We start from the raw sequence: 15,981 nt of genomic DNA, 5'->3' as shown, positions 1-15,981 counted from the left end.
CTGTTATAGCTGTTTATTGTTGTCTAGGACTAAAGTACAGTAAATTACCAAAATCCAGAGGTCCGTTTGTAACTAGGGGTCGTATGTAAGTCAGGTGTTCTTAAGTAGGGGGCCGCCTGTAATTGGCTTAGTGATAGAAAACAGAGGGTCCTCATTAATGGCACATTCTAATTGGGCACTCTAATTGGATGAGATCAGATATAAGGGGTTCATACCCCTGTGGGAATTGTATTTTTTGTCCCCAGATACCTACAGTCAGAACGTTTCGGAATCCAGTTGATGACCACAAATATACAATTCAACAGCTTATAAACTGCAAGAGTACCAACATTGTATATGTAGCTTCGTGCCCATGCCCCAAATTATATCTGAGGAAGACCATACAGGAATTTAGACGCCAAATGTCACAACATTTGAGCTCGATATGAACCAATGCTGATGTACCTATTGCAAGGCACATGTGTGAATTTCATCTTGGTGACTCAAATCTAATAAGATTTTGGGGTCTCTGTAGCGTCAAATTGGGTCCAAGAGGTGGCAATTTGGATTGCAAGTTGCTTCAAGTTGAAGCTAAATGGATTTATCAACTGGATTCTTTAAGCCCAAAAGACTGGCCCATGAGGATTCCCTTCTTGCGGACCTTAATGGTTGGTATTGCCTGTGAGCACTTATTGTCTAAGGCAATAAAAAAAACTGAATATTGACTAAACAGCTATATTAGTTTAACCCGGAGCCTACCATATTACAGTTGGATCCATGTAGGGTGCAAGTCTCCATTTATAACCTCTATTATACTTATCATACACCTGACATCGGTCCAGTGTAAGTTGGACTAATAATATCCATCAGTCTATCTTGTCAGCTAGCCAAAGAGGGTAAGATTATTTAGAAAGTTTCAATCAGTTTGTGCACACGCGTAGTGACTGACTTGAACATTGGTACTCTCAAAGGCTTTTCCAACATTCTGCACACGTCCGAAGTCCGGTAGTGCCGTGGTGGTTTGAGAGAATTTCTCTATCTATCCACACATGCGCGAAAACTCTGATATAAGAAGCACGACGTGTGACATCACTCAGTAGGACTATTGCGAGATTTGGCAAACCTGCCTATCGCTACAAGGAAAATTATTGGCTGTGTCCAATGATAACTTAGTTGCACAAATGGCAGGATACCGGTCCTATTGAATAATCATAACCAATAAGACAATAGTCCCTGGGTGATGTAACCATCTGTAATGTATCCTGGCTAGTAGTGAACATATGGATTGGCTGATCAGGTAAGCATTAATAAGGTACTTGGACCAATCGTCCCCACAATATTGGGTCATTTCCTGATTGTTCAAAGGCCGGGATGTTTATACTACACATCCATTGGCTAATACATGGGTCAATAGCAGGTTGCCAGGCAACTGAAATTGGAACCTTATGCAATTGGCTATCACAGAAGGGTGGCAAGAATTTGCCAGAAGTTTTATATACCAAAATAAGCTTCTCCCAAGAATCAGTAGCCCCGATCCCCTGATGACGCTGGTGTAAAACATGTCGAGGGGCTCATTTTTGTTGGTTTTGAAGTGACATGATTGAGGTTGTTAGTGTATGGGATCGCTGCAGAGATCCACCACTTAAGGTCAAGATATTGAGTAGATACTCACCTTAAAAAGCATTTACATGTGAATGATAGCAGCCCCAACATGTAATTTTTAAGAAAGTTATGTGTGATTAAGATTATGTTACGTTTTACCTTATGAAAATAAACGTTAAGTTTTAGGTCTGACAAATAATGTTCTTTCTGTCTCAGGACAGTCTTTGTAAATAAGGTTTTTCGTTGTTAGAATCTATTTGACTGTGAGCTAAGTTATTTTGCTCAAGAGTGTGGATTTAAATTAATGGTAAAATATGTTAATACGTTTTACCGGATGAGATAAAGAAAACCACACCTCTTTTAGCTACCTTGCAAGGCAGCTCCCTTGACATCAAGCATGACCTACAAGAGGCCTTATGACATCATGCAGGATTAAAAACCAAACCAGTATATCTATTCCAGAAGCAACAGACTCCCAACTGTAGACAGCACAGTTTCCACCTGATTGGGTCTCCTCAGTACATCATAGGGAACTGGTTTGGCTGGGTGAGAGGCTTATGACTAGGATCGGGAAGTAAGAATTCTCCTTTGGGAGAATGCCAATTAAGGCCACCATGTAGGTGTGTGGAGTGTTATAGCCATCGATGCTCCACTAGTAGAATTCTCGGAAAATATGCAAAGTTTTCCAGGATGGGATAAGGAAAACCACACCCCTTTTAGCTACCTTGTAAGGCAGCTCCCTTGACATCAAGCATGAACTACAAGAGGCCTTATGACATGATGTAGGATTAAAACCAAACTAGTATATCTATTCCAGAAGGAACAGACTCCCAGCTGTAGACAGCACAGTTTCAACCTGATTGGGTCTCCTCAGTACAGCATAGGGCACTGGTTGTCTGGGTAAGAGGCTTGTCACTAGAGTCGGGAAGTAAGACTTTTCTTTACAGAGACTGCTGAAACAAACTAATGGCAATAATGTATTTAATTTTTTGACCAGATCTTTCAGATGTATACTGTCACAGGCAGCACTCCATATTCTAGCAAGTACATTGTTTCTCATTTACTTGTGTTACATCAATTATTTGATATTACAAATCATCATCCCAAATCATCATAGGAACATGAACATGAAGATGTATAACTTTTTCATTTTTCTGTGTACAGAGCTGTGTGATCACTTATTTTATGCATAACAAATTTTACTTCTCAGTGAAGTTATTTATTATTCCATGCCGTGTGCTGGGAAGCTGTAAAAATATTTAAAAAATAAATAAAATTGAAGAGAAAACTATTTTGCATTACTTTCTTGTGGGCTCAGTTTTACGATTTTCACTGTGTGCTCCGAATGATACATCTGCTTTATTCTTTGGTTCGGTCCGATCACAGTGATACCAAATTTATATAGGTTTTATTGTTTTTGAATACATTTTCAAAAATTATAAAAATCATATCAAAATCATGCTATTTTCTATTTTGGTGTTCACCGGAAATAACGGTTTTTATATTTTGATAGATCAAGCATTTTGGGATATGGCGATACCTAACATGTTTGTGATTTTTACTGTTAATTTAGTTTTATATCAATTGTAGGGAAAGGAGAAGGATTTAAATTTTTAAGGTTCTTTTTATTTTTTTACTATTTTTTTTTTATCCTATAGGGCAGTGGTGGCGAACCTATGGCACGGGTGCCGGAGGTGGCACTCACAGCCCTTTCTGTGGGCACCCAGGCCTTCACCCCAACACAGAGTTCCTGCTCTGGGAACCCTGATTCTTCCTCTTCAGGGCACCCTGGATGGAAACTACAATCCACATTTCTCCATCTTTCTATTGTATTGGTGAACTCATGATGCCAACACGGTTGAAACCTGTGATACAGCAGGGATCAATAAGTTGCTGCTTAAATTGTCATGTTGGTACTTTGCGACATATAAGTGGGTTTTTGTTTGTACTTTGGGCACTCTATCTACAAAGGTTGGCCATCACTGCTATAGGGTACTTTAACCCGAGACAGCCTGATCGTTCAACTGATCATGCCACTGCCGCATGGTAATGAATCTACAGAACAGCTTCAGGTCTTCCAAAGACCCAAGGCTGTCTCGGCAACTGATCACAACTCCCTGATGACGTCACAGGAAATGACATTCAAAACAAAAATGCCACCGGCAGCGGCAATGAAGCAGCCCATTAGCAGCCCCGAGCATTGGACATCTCGTTCCTGCGCTCTGCCTGCTTTTTATCAGTCTCTTTTCTAGGTGATCCCGGACTGTCAAGACTAGCAAAAGACAATCACTGGGATTAAGATGAAGAGGAGTGGAGGAGAGTATTTTCAGTGTTTTTATACTATTTGATTTCTTTAATACTGTGAACTTAAAGGGGCCTGGTAGTGTGTGTTCATAGTATGCAACGCATTTTTAACTGAAATCTGAAGCAATTCTGTTGCAACAGCATGAGCAAAGTACAACAAAAAATAGGTAGAACGGGGTGCTCATCCTAAAAACTGACCAGATTAATAAAGAGCATGCAACAAAATAACTAATGTGTCACAGTGTGGACAATGCAAGGGCAAATGAAACTAGTGCAAACTATACCATTTTTTATTTATCTCCCCTATTGAACAAGCTGGATTTTTTAAAAATTACTTTTACATTTTTAACTTTTTCACATTTTGTTTATTTCTTAAGCTAATTGCTTTGAATTTAATTGTATATTTGTATTTCCAAAGCAGATTATCCTTTCTCCTGATGCCAATTACTAATAATCTTTCTATATCAGGTCCCACAACTTGTTTAACTGGCATTTTGTTTGAAGAATACAGATTTTTACTTAGAAAATTAAATACAATGCTGTACTTTCTATGTGGGCAAGCATTGGAAATGAGGAGCACAGCCCCATGAGTATAGTTTCTTGTTTTCAGGAAAAGACATGGCTTATGCACTATGGTCTTATATGTACGCGTCCATGACACAGTTTCAGATTCAGTATAATTTTTTTCTATACTTCTATTTCCATAGTCTGAATGATATTCACAAATGCATAACTGAGGGTCAACAGAAGGGTCCGCACATTTCCTATATGGACTGAAGGGGGTCATCCTGCTGTAGCCTAGAAACATTATTCCTTCTCTCTGGGATGCCGAACCAAATAGCAGGGATACTGTGAACCTTTCCTCTTCATATCCATTTGGTGATCTGATGTGCAGGTCCATCATAATAGTAGTGTCACCGGGAACGTCCTCTGAGCTGGTCTTTACATCAGTAAATCTGGTGGCAACAAGTCTGTTACATGATTTGCTACCATTACTCCTCTGTTCAGTAATTCTCAGATTCATAAAACTCAAAGCAAATTCTGCAAACAAAACGTAGTAGGAAGAGTTCTTCTCCATCCTATAGGTATCCTGACAAATGCAGAGATTTGGGTATAGTCTTGGTATATCTTTACACGTTCTGGATATAGGAACAGGACTGAGTAGGCCATCACTGTTTACAGGGAATCTTGGGGGATGTTGATGAATCTTTTCTACTGGAGGAAGAAGGCCCAGTAAAGTATAATGTACATCAAGGAGGCTGACTAGTCTCTTCTGATTCACTTGCAGTGCCTTCATTTTTGTATTTCCTATGATTGTGGATGCAGTATCAGGAACAATTACAAACAGAGAAGGGTGGAAAATTTCAAGATGGAATTCTGGAGATGTTGAAATAAATTGCCCATATGTATTACCATGATCAGACAGAATGAATGATATTGTGTTTTCCTGATGTGCCAAAAAGGAGACATGTCTAGCTAAATCTGTGTCTAGCTGCTTTATCCTAATGCCTGTGTCCTCATGTCCTGTGTCTAGTATCATGAAAGTGAATGCTGGCCTATGCAGACTTGAGAAACGGCTTATAAAATACTCCATGTACTGAAGAAGATAGGTGTGCTGGTGTATGCCGTTGTAGCAGATTGAAGCAGGTCCGTGGAATTGATTCTTAATTCTATTCTCCTTTAGAATTAAACAGCTGCTGTAGGTAACATCTATACGGTCAATTCCAGCCCTATGAATGGCTTCATTAAATATCTTTACCCGTTCCGGAAAGGGGGCAGATACATTTATTGCCCCTTGTTCTTTAACAAGACCCCATTCATAAAGCCAGCACAAATCTTCAACATACAAGGTCTCATAGCCAAAGGCTCTAAATTTTCCAAGAGTCTGATTAATATCTATAATACGAGGAGTCGGTTCTAAAGAATCGATCAAGGGAAGCAACCTTTTCTCACCTCCAAAAAGAGCTTGAAGTGATTCAAATGTTCGGCTCTTTATCCCTTGAAGAAGCTCAAAATCAAATACATAACCACTTGTGAAATAGTCTTTATTCAGATGTAGGAATTCCTCAATTGTCCTTGGCAAAGACCTGTAAAAATGATGCCTGGAAACTGAATCTACTAATAAAATATTGATATTTAAAAGTGACCTATTACTATGTCGGTTTTTCAGTTGCTGTCTTTTATGTAAAACTGGAGGTAAGATGAGAAGTTGAGAAACATGCACTTCATCTGTGCTAGTACACTGAATTACACAGAATCCATTATTTGGAATCTGGAAGTCTACAAGCAACCTAGAGTTGATGAAAATTTCTAGTTCTTCTGTTGATTTTAGTTTGTGCCATAAATATTTCCCCATCTTTGTGATGTATAGTCCAATGGATACATAGGAGAACTTCTTGCAGATATCATGACGGCAAAGGACATACGGTTTCTTTGGGTTTAAAAGCTAAGAAAATTAAGAAATAAAACAGAATTAATAATAGTTTCCCATTTTATGTATTTATGGTCAAAATTGTCAAAGATTTTTTTACAAGTATCAAAAGATATCTCCCATTCTTGTCTCTTATATGAAAATATTTTTGTCCTTAATAGTAAGTTCTTATGTACCACAAAATGGCAGCCAAGAGAAGTCATTGAAAATGTCTAAACAAAAAATGATCTTTGTCTTTGGGAAAAATAGGATCAGATTTATCACATATGATCAGATTATATTTAGGAATATGGACGTATAGGCACAGAATTAGTAACTGTCTAAAAATAAACAGTCTTTGTTGCAAACAAAAATATAATTTTGAGTTTCAAATGTAGAGTACCTAAATGACATCATTTAATACTGAACACAGGTCATAACATTGGGTGACAAAGTACGTTTCTCTAACCTTGCAAATAATGTAAGTGGGTTGATGCGTGCAATTTCCAGGTTTCTTTCTGAAAACAGTATTCATTACTATACAAGAACCTGGCAGGAAATGGGATCTTTTGCAGGACATCTCAGGTGAATGACTTTTATTTGGCATCAGCTTAAAAATTGGACAGATGTCATCCATTCTGTTTTTTTCATCTTTCTCATTGATCTTGAGATTTTGTATTAGTGATATCTGAGGAAAGGCACGAAAGTATGAAATTATCCAAAGATTGACACCACAACACAACCACTGACAGTAGAACAAAACAGGCCAATTTCTATTTTGACAATTCTCTAATAAATTGTTTAACCCATATCAATTGGAACCAGTAAATAAACAGCTGTATTATTGTATTATTTAGATTGTTCCCAAAACTGATGACTATAGGAACTTAAATTAAGTTTATCCCATAGCGGGTAAAATTGCACATCCATATTGAGCTGTATAGCATTGCTAATTATATTCACTAGTCAAAGGGGGGACTTTGAGCACATTCTTGCAAATAATTGATATTTTAATGAAATTATCCAATATACTTTCTGTATCAATGTTTAACAATTTCTAAGATCTCTGCTTGCTGTCATGCAACATGTAGCTTCATTGTTTAGTTCCCGTAGATAAACAACGGCCCTTGGTCAGGTCATCTCACACAGGTATGCGGCTCGTTATAACAAATAGTGTTTTCAAAGATGTGTGATGATAACAAGCAGTACACCTGTTGGGGTCGCATCTGCCATGAGGTGAGATGAAAATCTCGCCTCAGACAGCAGAATGCAGAGCCCTTAAAAAAAGCGGCATTTTGCCGCTGTAATGTGGACGATTCGGGCACTCATTGACACCCATATCGCCCACCTGATAAATAAATCGCACCTGTCTTAAAGAGACAGGTGCGATTTATATGCGGAGTGACACAGCCTATCTGGCGGATGATGTCACCCCACCTATGTCTCTTAGCGGAGAGGGGGCTGCCAGAAGAGCCTTGTGAAGACGGAAGCTGCCTATATGGACCGCCCTAAATTACTGGGAGCATTCTTGTGTTAGAGAGCCCAGCCAGTCCCATTCATCCAGTTCTTGCACAACAAAGCTTCCTTTTGTATTCAGATTACTAATCATAATTTGTATCTGAATAAATCCTAATTAGGATCTGCAGACACTAATCTTTCATGTCCTACAGAAAAATAGAGCACTTTCTACACTACAAAAAATTTGGAATAACAGGAAAAGTAATGTCATTAAGAAGTAACGTCTTAATTCTGTGGATTTTATGTAGTGGTCTCTAGATCTGAGTCAAAGATATAAAATTAGTGCTCTACTCCTTATACTGTTTGTCAAATGACTAGAGCCTCTCACCACCTCTTCATGGACTGGAAATAAAAGATATCCCCGACTCCTTGCATCGCCAATCGTCCTCCTTTAGTGGGTTGAAACACAATCCTCGTCTCGTTACCGTGTCCACGGCGTGTTCCCAATCCTACATCAGGAGGTATGCAAAAGGATAGTAGAGATTGCCAGGTTCAAAAAGGAAATAGTATTTATTGTATATACTCACACATTCCAATTTAAAAGCGCGCATGTAATAAAAGCATAAGACGCCTAAAACACCTCGCCCGACCCAGGTTTCGCCTATTCAGGCTTCTTCCGGGGCCTGATGTAGGATTGGGAACACGCCGTGGACACGGTAACGAGACGAGGATTGTGTTTCAACCCACTAAAGGAGGAGGATTGGCGATGCAAGGAGTCGGGGATATCTTTTATTTCCAGTCCATGAAGAGGTGGTGAGAGGCTCTAGCCATTTGACAAACAGTATAAGGAGTAGAGCACTAATTTTATATCTTTGACTCTGTGACTTTGTGGCATATACGGGAGTATGCCGTATTAGTGGCTCCTCCATATTTTTTATGTTACATTTTCCATCTTTCCTGGATATTTTATTATTTGTCTCTAGATCTGAGCCTGCTGCATATACAGAAGGTGTCAGCTGAGTTATACTGGTACTTTATCATTTACATATAACTGGTACTTTATCATTTACATATAACTGTACTCTGAATTTTACATTGATCCAACAGTGCATTCATTTTATTTGCAGTGCTATATATGTATTTGTATCAAAGGGGTTGGCCACTTTAATCTAATTTTATTGGGGGGCTTTGGCACCGGCTAACAAACGTTATTGTCACATTCATAAGGAATTCTCCAGCGTTGTCCTGATCCTCCTGTGCGATCCGGCTACCTCTTCTCCATCTTCTCTTCCTGCAGTCTGTCTAGGCCGGCTCCCTCCCTGGAGGAACACATGACATTACTCCTGTCCTGGGCACGCTTCCACTATGTCACCTGTCTTCTGCTGTGCGTGTTCACAGCTGCCTGACAGCTCTTAAAAGTTGTGCACTGAGAAGATGTCGCCCAGCTGATCCGCCTACTCAGGCACCATCCTATAAGCCCGGGGACCAGGAGGGAGATGAAGAAGAAACTGGGTGAGCGTGCTTGTCACCCGGGATAACTTTATTAAATTAAATGGGCATATTTATATTATTTAACATCAAGGTGGCCAGAATAGTTATGTTGCCGTAGTGAATAGGCAAATAAGTATTTACATTTGTCAGGGTAGCACTGTATATAAAATCATATGGGATATATGATTGGTGGGAAATATTAGTTATAGCATACAATAGATTACTTTGCATCATGTAAACAAAATGTTGGGGGGGGGGTCTGTATTAATAAATTAGGGGTGTGCTGTGCATGCTAGAATTCCAGTAGAATATATATATGTTTTATATGGGGGGATGTTTTATATCTGGGGAGAGTGTGGTCGGTTGTGTTGTGAGGGGTATATATTATTTAGGAGCACAGTGTTGTCATCTAGGAGACTTCAAACTGTAAATGACAGTGGTATTTTTAGGGACGCTGGGTGGATATGCTGCACAGAGCTGAAGACATCTGGCCATGAATTCAGCAGTGATACGTCATGGAATGGAGAACGCGGAATAAAGTCCTCCTGATGGAAGAGAACCTGTAGTCAGTCACACAGTGTCAGTGAGCCTAACTGTGGGGATGTTAATTGTTAGTAAAGTTTTCCGCATTTGCCCATGAGCGACTTTGATGTGTACAACTCGCATTGTGTGCTTGCTGGATTGGCCGTCCATCCCAAACACTCATAATCAGGAACAGAACTCAGCATGCTAGTTCAGTTCCAGTTTATGAACTTCAGGCTGGATGTTCCAGCAAGCACAAATGCCAGGAAGTAAACAAGGCCTAAGGTTTGATCATAGGGAGGGCAATGGTGAAGATTTCCTGGGGGTAACCAAGAGTTCACTTCCTATATTCTCTCAGTGACTTTTCACACAAAAAAGGGGATGAAAGTCTGTTTGACAGGTGTTAGGGTTCCCAAAATTGTAACTCCAACTGTTCAGTAGAATGTGAAAGTGCAGCTCTATTTAAACGGGGGACACAAGAACTATGACTGTTACGTGCAATAATTAATATAAATCTACCACCAGGATCAAGGATTGTAAACCAAGCACACTGACATACTGGTATGTGCCCCCTCTGGCAGGATCTGCTCTTCTTTAAGCTTCCAGTGCAGTTGTTTTTATGAAAAAAAAGAAGCTTTAGAAATTATTTAGAAATGTATCTGCCATAAAGTGAAGCAATCAAAAGTTTTACTATATGGTATAAGAGGTCGTGGTGCAGCTTTGAAGTTTACATATTATGTGAGCAGTGTTCTAATTCCTAATCTGCATAGGCTGCCATATAGAAGATATCACTAATGGAGAGGGTGATAAGTGGCTGCCTGATACTTTTGGCTCCCGTTACCTTCAAGTGAACAAATAACTGCCTGTTATCATTCTACGTATGTGCTCACATTTTGTTTTCCCTCACCAGCAGTATTTAAACTACACTGATACATCAAAAGTTATCTAATGGTAATGTCCAGCCCTTGGGAGTATAAACATATGTGTTGCTCTTTGTACATTCCCGGCATTCTATATGGTTTGCAGCCACCGATTACAAATCTTCATTATTTACTACCAGTAGGACATATAATGTGAGGTTTCTATAAAACAATGGCTATTTTACAGATTTTTTTTGGAAGTATAAAAATCACAATATAATAATAATAATAATCTTTATTTATATAGCGCCATCAAATTCAGCAGCACTTTACATACCATAGGGGCAGATACAAATATAATATTACATTACAAAGTACAAACAGTCATACAGAACAATAGGAGTGTGGGCCCTGCTCGCAAGAGCTTACATTTTATGGGGGTTAAGTGGTTGATATCACGCTGATTGACAATCTAGAGAGATTTTATCTCTGAAAATGCTGGAATCAAAACATACCAAGATACTAATTTCTGATCGTATACTTATATATCCTTCCATTGCAAAAAAATAAAATACCAAGTTGTTTTATACTAAGGCCAAAGTAAAACTTTATTAAAGAATGTACCTTTACTGGGACTATAGATGGACCTTGAGGAAGAGATGATCTGATGTCAAGGGATTTTTCCAGAGAGGCTTGCAGAAGCCAAAAAACACCCTGTTGAAGAAGTGATACAACATTAAAAGGAAGATTCCACAGTAAAATGTGCTAGTACATATGTATGTGATGGGCAGAGACACTGCCAGACTTTCTTATCTGCAGAGAACAATAGGATTGGGCAAGTGAATTCCAGCTTGTTGTATTTGTATATATCCTATGACATCTGCTGTTTGAGGAGAGCCAGGAGTTCCCATATACATCAGACTGTAGCCCCCAAGCCACTGTTGACAAATTCCACCAACTATCATCTGTATGGTGCCTAAACTAACAATATTCTGACATTTTCTTTTCTGTATACTATTCTTTTCAATTTAAACTGTGAATAAGTTTATCATAGACCGTAATACAATAACAGAGAATAAGTATTCACAAAAAAGATTATATGACAGTGGACATATTCACATTTTCTGCACACTGACCACAGAACATGTCCAGAGCATTATCTAATTGAAATCAATGAAAGGGAACCTTTCACCAGGTTTTACCCATTTAAACTATTAGTTGCGTCAGGTAGGGCCCTCGGCTGCGGGTGTCTGGGGAGGGCTCATATAGCAGCAAAAGTGTGGGCACCACCATATTGGCTTAGATTATCGCTTACCATGATATCCTCAGGTCATACAAAGACCCAAGATTGTAGGCTGTTACAATGTGCAATTTGAACATTCTATTAGATGATGTGGAAAATACTGCGGTACATGGTATTACAGTACATGGTATATAGTAGTATATGGTAGGATCAATAAGACAACCTAGAGTTAAAGTACCCTAGGCTAGGGCATCTGAAAAATAGTAAAAATAAAATAAATTTAAAAAATCAAATCACCCCTTTTCCCTATAACTCATATAAATAAACAGTAATAATTATAAACATGTTAAGTATTGCCGCATCCCAAAAAGTCTTATCTATCAAGATATAATAAAGTTAAAGTCGGAAATTCCACTTTTCTGACATTTTGCAAAATATACAAAAAAATCAATAACAAAAGTGATCAAAAGGTCGTACAGTTCTCAATGGTAGCATTGAAAACGGCATCAAAAGTTGAAAAAAATTACACCACACACAGCTCCATGGCAAAAAATATTTTTTGTACTGGAGGTTTTAATTTTTGTAAATGTATGAAAACATAAAAAAATAATGGAGAAATTAAAAAGTTACAGATTTTTGAAGGTGGGCCTGTTTGCTAAGGGGTTAAGAATCAGGCAAAGATGACTCTTCTAATCCCTTCTCATCACTCATCAGGGTTATTATCACTTCAGATACCTATTGGGTTCTGTAATACACAGAAACATGTTTTCTGTGTCATATTAGAGATATGAATCCCATCTTTCATATCCCATCAAACAACTACAGAACTGGTCACGCAGACACTTAAAATAGGTGGAAGTGGATCTTTATCTGCAGCTTGCATTTCCAACTGTGTCTTTAGCTGCCCCTATATTTGATTCTGTAGCTCTCAAAGCCATAATCCTGATATCATCTGAAAGATGAGATTGTTATCTTAAATATGAAAAAGGGTTTCTAGGTACTAAAATGTTTCTTGGAACTAAAGTGACACTACCAATGAAACCACTAAACTTAGATAGTTTCACTAAAATTAGGTAAGAGGAGTCATACTTTGGAGGAGATTTTTTTATAGGTAAACTGGTGATATTTTACATAAAAGGGAAAATTTCAGAAAGGACATTTCATTCCCTGCCTGAGAGGACTAGTATTTTAGTGAGTTAAAAGGGTTAAAGGTCCTCTTAAACACTTACAGAATTATATGTTTTACCCAAGTGCTAGAATAAAGCATATTTCTAAATGCTAACAAGCAAGAAATAACAACAATCATGTATAGAAATTAATAAAAAATAAGAGTTAACAGTTTTTACTTATGCAAACTTGAACTAGTGATACTCTGATCGCTGGTTCAAGTCCAATACATTGCTCTACAATACTAATTCATTGTAGAGCATTATAAACTGTCTGGCATGCAGACGCACTCGGGAGAATCTTCCCACAGGGACATACTATTCCATCCAAGTGCGGGAAGGGGTTAAAATAGAATCAATATATTTGAATTTATCAGCATCCCTTTTTATTAGTAACAGATAATAATGGTGAATTATTCCCTGGTGAGTGAATTCAACAGACATGACACAGTCATGTGCTGCCACCTGCTGGCAGTTGTCATAACTGAGTAAGCAGTAATATACACCACGTTCCAAATTATTATGCATATGATATTTTCTTTGATTTTCCTTGCAACTTTTTTGCAAATGAAAGTCACTATAATAAGTCATCACCTTTTATAGCATAAATCAAATTTTATTGAACAAACCTCCCCTATGTAGCCATACTGTCCCCCACCTGCATAGCCACACTGCCCCCCCATGTAATCACACTGCCCCCCATGTAGCCAGGGGCGCACCTGCCATGAGGCGAGTTGATATTCTCGCCTTAGGCGGCACGCCTCATGCTACACTAGGGGACGGCATCGGGCTCCCGTCCGCCGGCATGTGTTCTGGCCGGTACATCTTCCCAACACCCCCCCCCCCCACACACACACACATTTTGCCTCCAATCACATCCACGCGCCTGCGGCCCACCTATCTCATCCAGCCACCCAGCACAAGTTCCGATTCCGCTCCGATTCGGCCCCCCACGCTCCGTTTTCGTACCCCCCTCAGTCCGTCGCTCTACCCCGCTTCGACATCCCCGCTCCGACATCCCCGTTCGCCCTGCCCCCCCTCTACAACCCCCCCCCCCCACATCCCCGGCAAATTCCCCCCTCCCACCAGAGGACAAGGCCAACGAGAAAAGAAGAAAAGAGTGAAGGTAACTTCCATGTATGAATATATATGCGTGTATATGTATAGATGTATCTATGTGTATTTGTATATATATATATATATATATATATATATATATATATATATATATATATATATTCTCTGTATATGTATGTCTGTATATTTGCTGTATATACTGTTTATATATGTGTATGTATATGTGTACATTCAGCATGCCACCGTATAAAATATACTATATGGCAGCACACTATATGCAGTATATGGTATATGGCGCCACGCTATATGTTATATATGTTATATTGCGGCACTCTGTATGTATTATATGGTATATGGCGGCATGCTGTATGTATTATATGGTATATGTATAGAGGGGGGGGGGCGTTTTTCTATAGTTCGCCTCAGGCAGCAGAAAGGCTAGGTTCACCCCTGCATGTAGCCACACTGTTCCTCCCACGTAGCCACACTGTCCCCCCAAGTAGCCACACTGTCCCCCATATGTAACCACACTGCCTCCCCGTAGCCACACTGCCCCCCATATGTAGCCACACTGCCCCCCATACATAGCCACACTGCCCCCACACCAATAAGCCACACTGCCCCTCCCCCCGTAGCCACACTGTCTTTCCTATATAGCCACACTGCCCCCCCACCCACCCTTCACCCTGGGAAAGAAAAAAAACTCACCTTTCGTTGTTCCAGGAGCAGCCTGTCGTCTACATTGCCTTCAGGGGAACGGGGAAAGGTGAGTTTTGGATTCTGCCTCTATGCTCCTCTCCTCTGGATTACTAAAGTGGTCATGGAGAGGTGTTCTCAGGAATGGTTCGCAAGCCTGGTAGTAGATGCAGGCTGAGATGGAGCTGTGTCCAGTTGTTAACGTGTGAGTTAACATCGCGTTACAATGGGCAAATTTTAACAGTAATGTAATTATGCAAATCACCTGTCCTGTACTGCATTTCAAACGAAATGAGAATGCAGGCCAAAACCCAAAGTGTGAATGCACCCTGAGAGTGGTGACACACATGGTGTTTTTAGGCCGTTTTTTGGGCCGTTTTAAGTAGTGCTTTTTCAGATCGGATAAAAACAGTTTGAATTAAGATAATTGGTCAAACCTGTCAAAAACACATGCGTTTTTTAACGCATGCATTTTTTACGATGTGAAAACGCACCAACTACCATTTCTGCATGTAACTGCCAAGCTACACTGCCAAGTGTAGTATGTAACATATTCTATCTACCAGAAAAACCTGAACCAAAGGAATACAAGGCTTTGTTAGTAGCAGATGGATTTGTTTGTTTTACATATTAACTTTGAAATATTGCCACTTTTACCACTTCATTTCATAGGTTCACAAAAACAAGACATGTTTGCCATATTCGCCACACAGACTTAGAAGATGGACTCTGTGATGGAGGCTCCTACAATGAAATGCGACATTGCCTAAGGAGTGATTGATTATAAAGGCACTTACCAGTGTTGACATAATGCTGAGAACAAAAGCAATCCCGGCCATTTGATGGAAATAACAGCGTTTTGGTAACATCTCCAGCGTCTGCCAAGCAGGGTTGTCCTGTCGCTTGCTTTATATAAAGTTTGTGTATTTTTTTAAAAGAAAACAGACTAATTTTCCTTTGTGGGAGCAACAGTTTCTTTAGCATCAAGTGTTGCCATAGATCCTATCACTAACTATACAGGTCACTCAGCTGTGACTGCTCTCCTTGTTTCAATTTCAAGCTAACATTTAATGGTTTCCAAAACATAAATTTACATGTTCACTAAACCAGCAAGAGGGGGAGGACCACCATAAGAAAGTCATGAATTTTGGATTTGGATTTGGGCACGAGACA

General features: G+C 39.4%; 1 protein-coding gene across 1 annotated transcript; it reads right to left on the bottom strand.

Annotated features, from left to right (window-relative positions):
* Nucleotides 1-583: 583 nt before the first annotated feature.
* LOC140122269 (uncharacterized) lies at nt 584-15,647 on the bottom strand. The gene is made up of 5 exons (XM_072142987.1): nt 15,606-15,647; nt 11,251-11,340; nt 6,765-6,983; nt 4,579-6,331; nt 584-675 (listed from the first exon to the last, which is right to left on the bottom strand). The coding sequence occupies exons 1-5, from the start codon at nt 15,645-15,647 to the stop codon at nt 584-586; spliced, it is 2,196 nt and encodes a 731-aa protein (XP_071999088.1).
* Between the last annotated feature and the right edge of the window lie 334 nt (nt 15,648-15,981).

Source organism: Engystomops pustulosus, chromosome 1 (assembly GCF_040894005.1).
Source record: "Engystomops pustulosus chromosome 1, aEngPut4.maternal, whole genome shotgun sequence".
NCBI classification, from domain to species: domain Eukaryota; kingdom Metazoa; phylum Chordata; class Amphibia; order Anura; family Leptodactylidae; genus Engystomops; species Engystomops pustulosus.
Note: the sequence above shows the minus strand (reverse complement) of the source record. Positions and strands in the feature narration are given on the sequence as shown.

Bases quoted from the DNA above. Each gene is read 5' to 3' on its own strand.
- LOC140122269 (XM_072142987.1), bottom strand. From the start codon at position 15,647: ATGGCCGGGATTGCTTTTGTTCTCAGCATTATGTCAACACTG. The intron at 6,984-11,250 runs GTACATTCTTTA...GCCTTTCCTCAG, and splicing joins CATCTATAGTCCCAGTAAAG to ATATCACTAATACAAAATCT. The intron at 676-4,578 runs GTATAGAAAAAA...TTATTGCCTTAG, and splicing joins TTCAGACTATGGAAATAGAA to ACAATAAGTGCTCACAGGCA.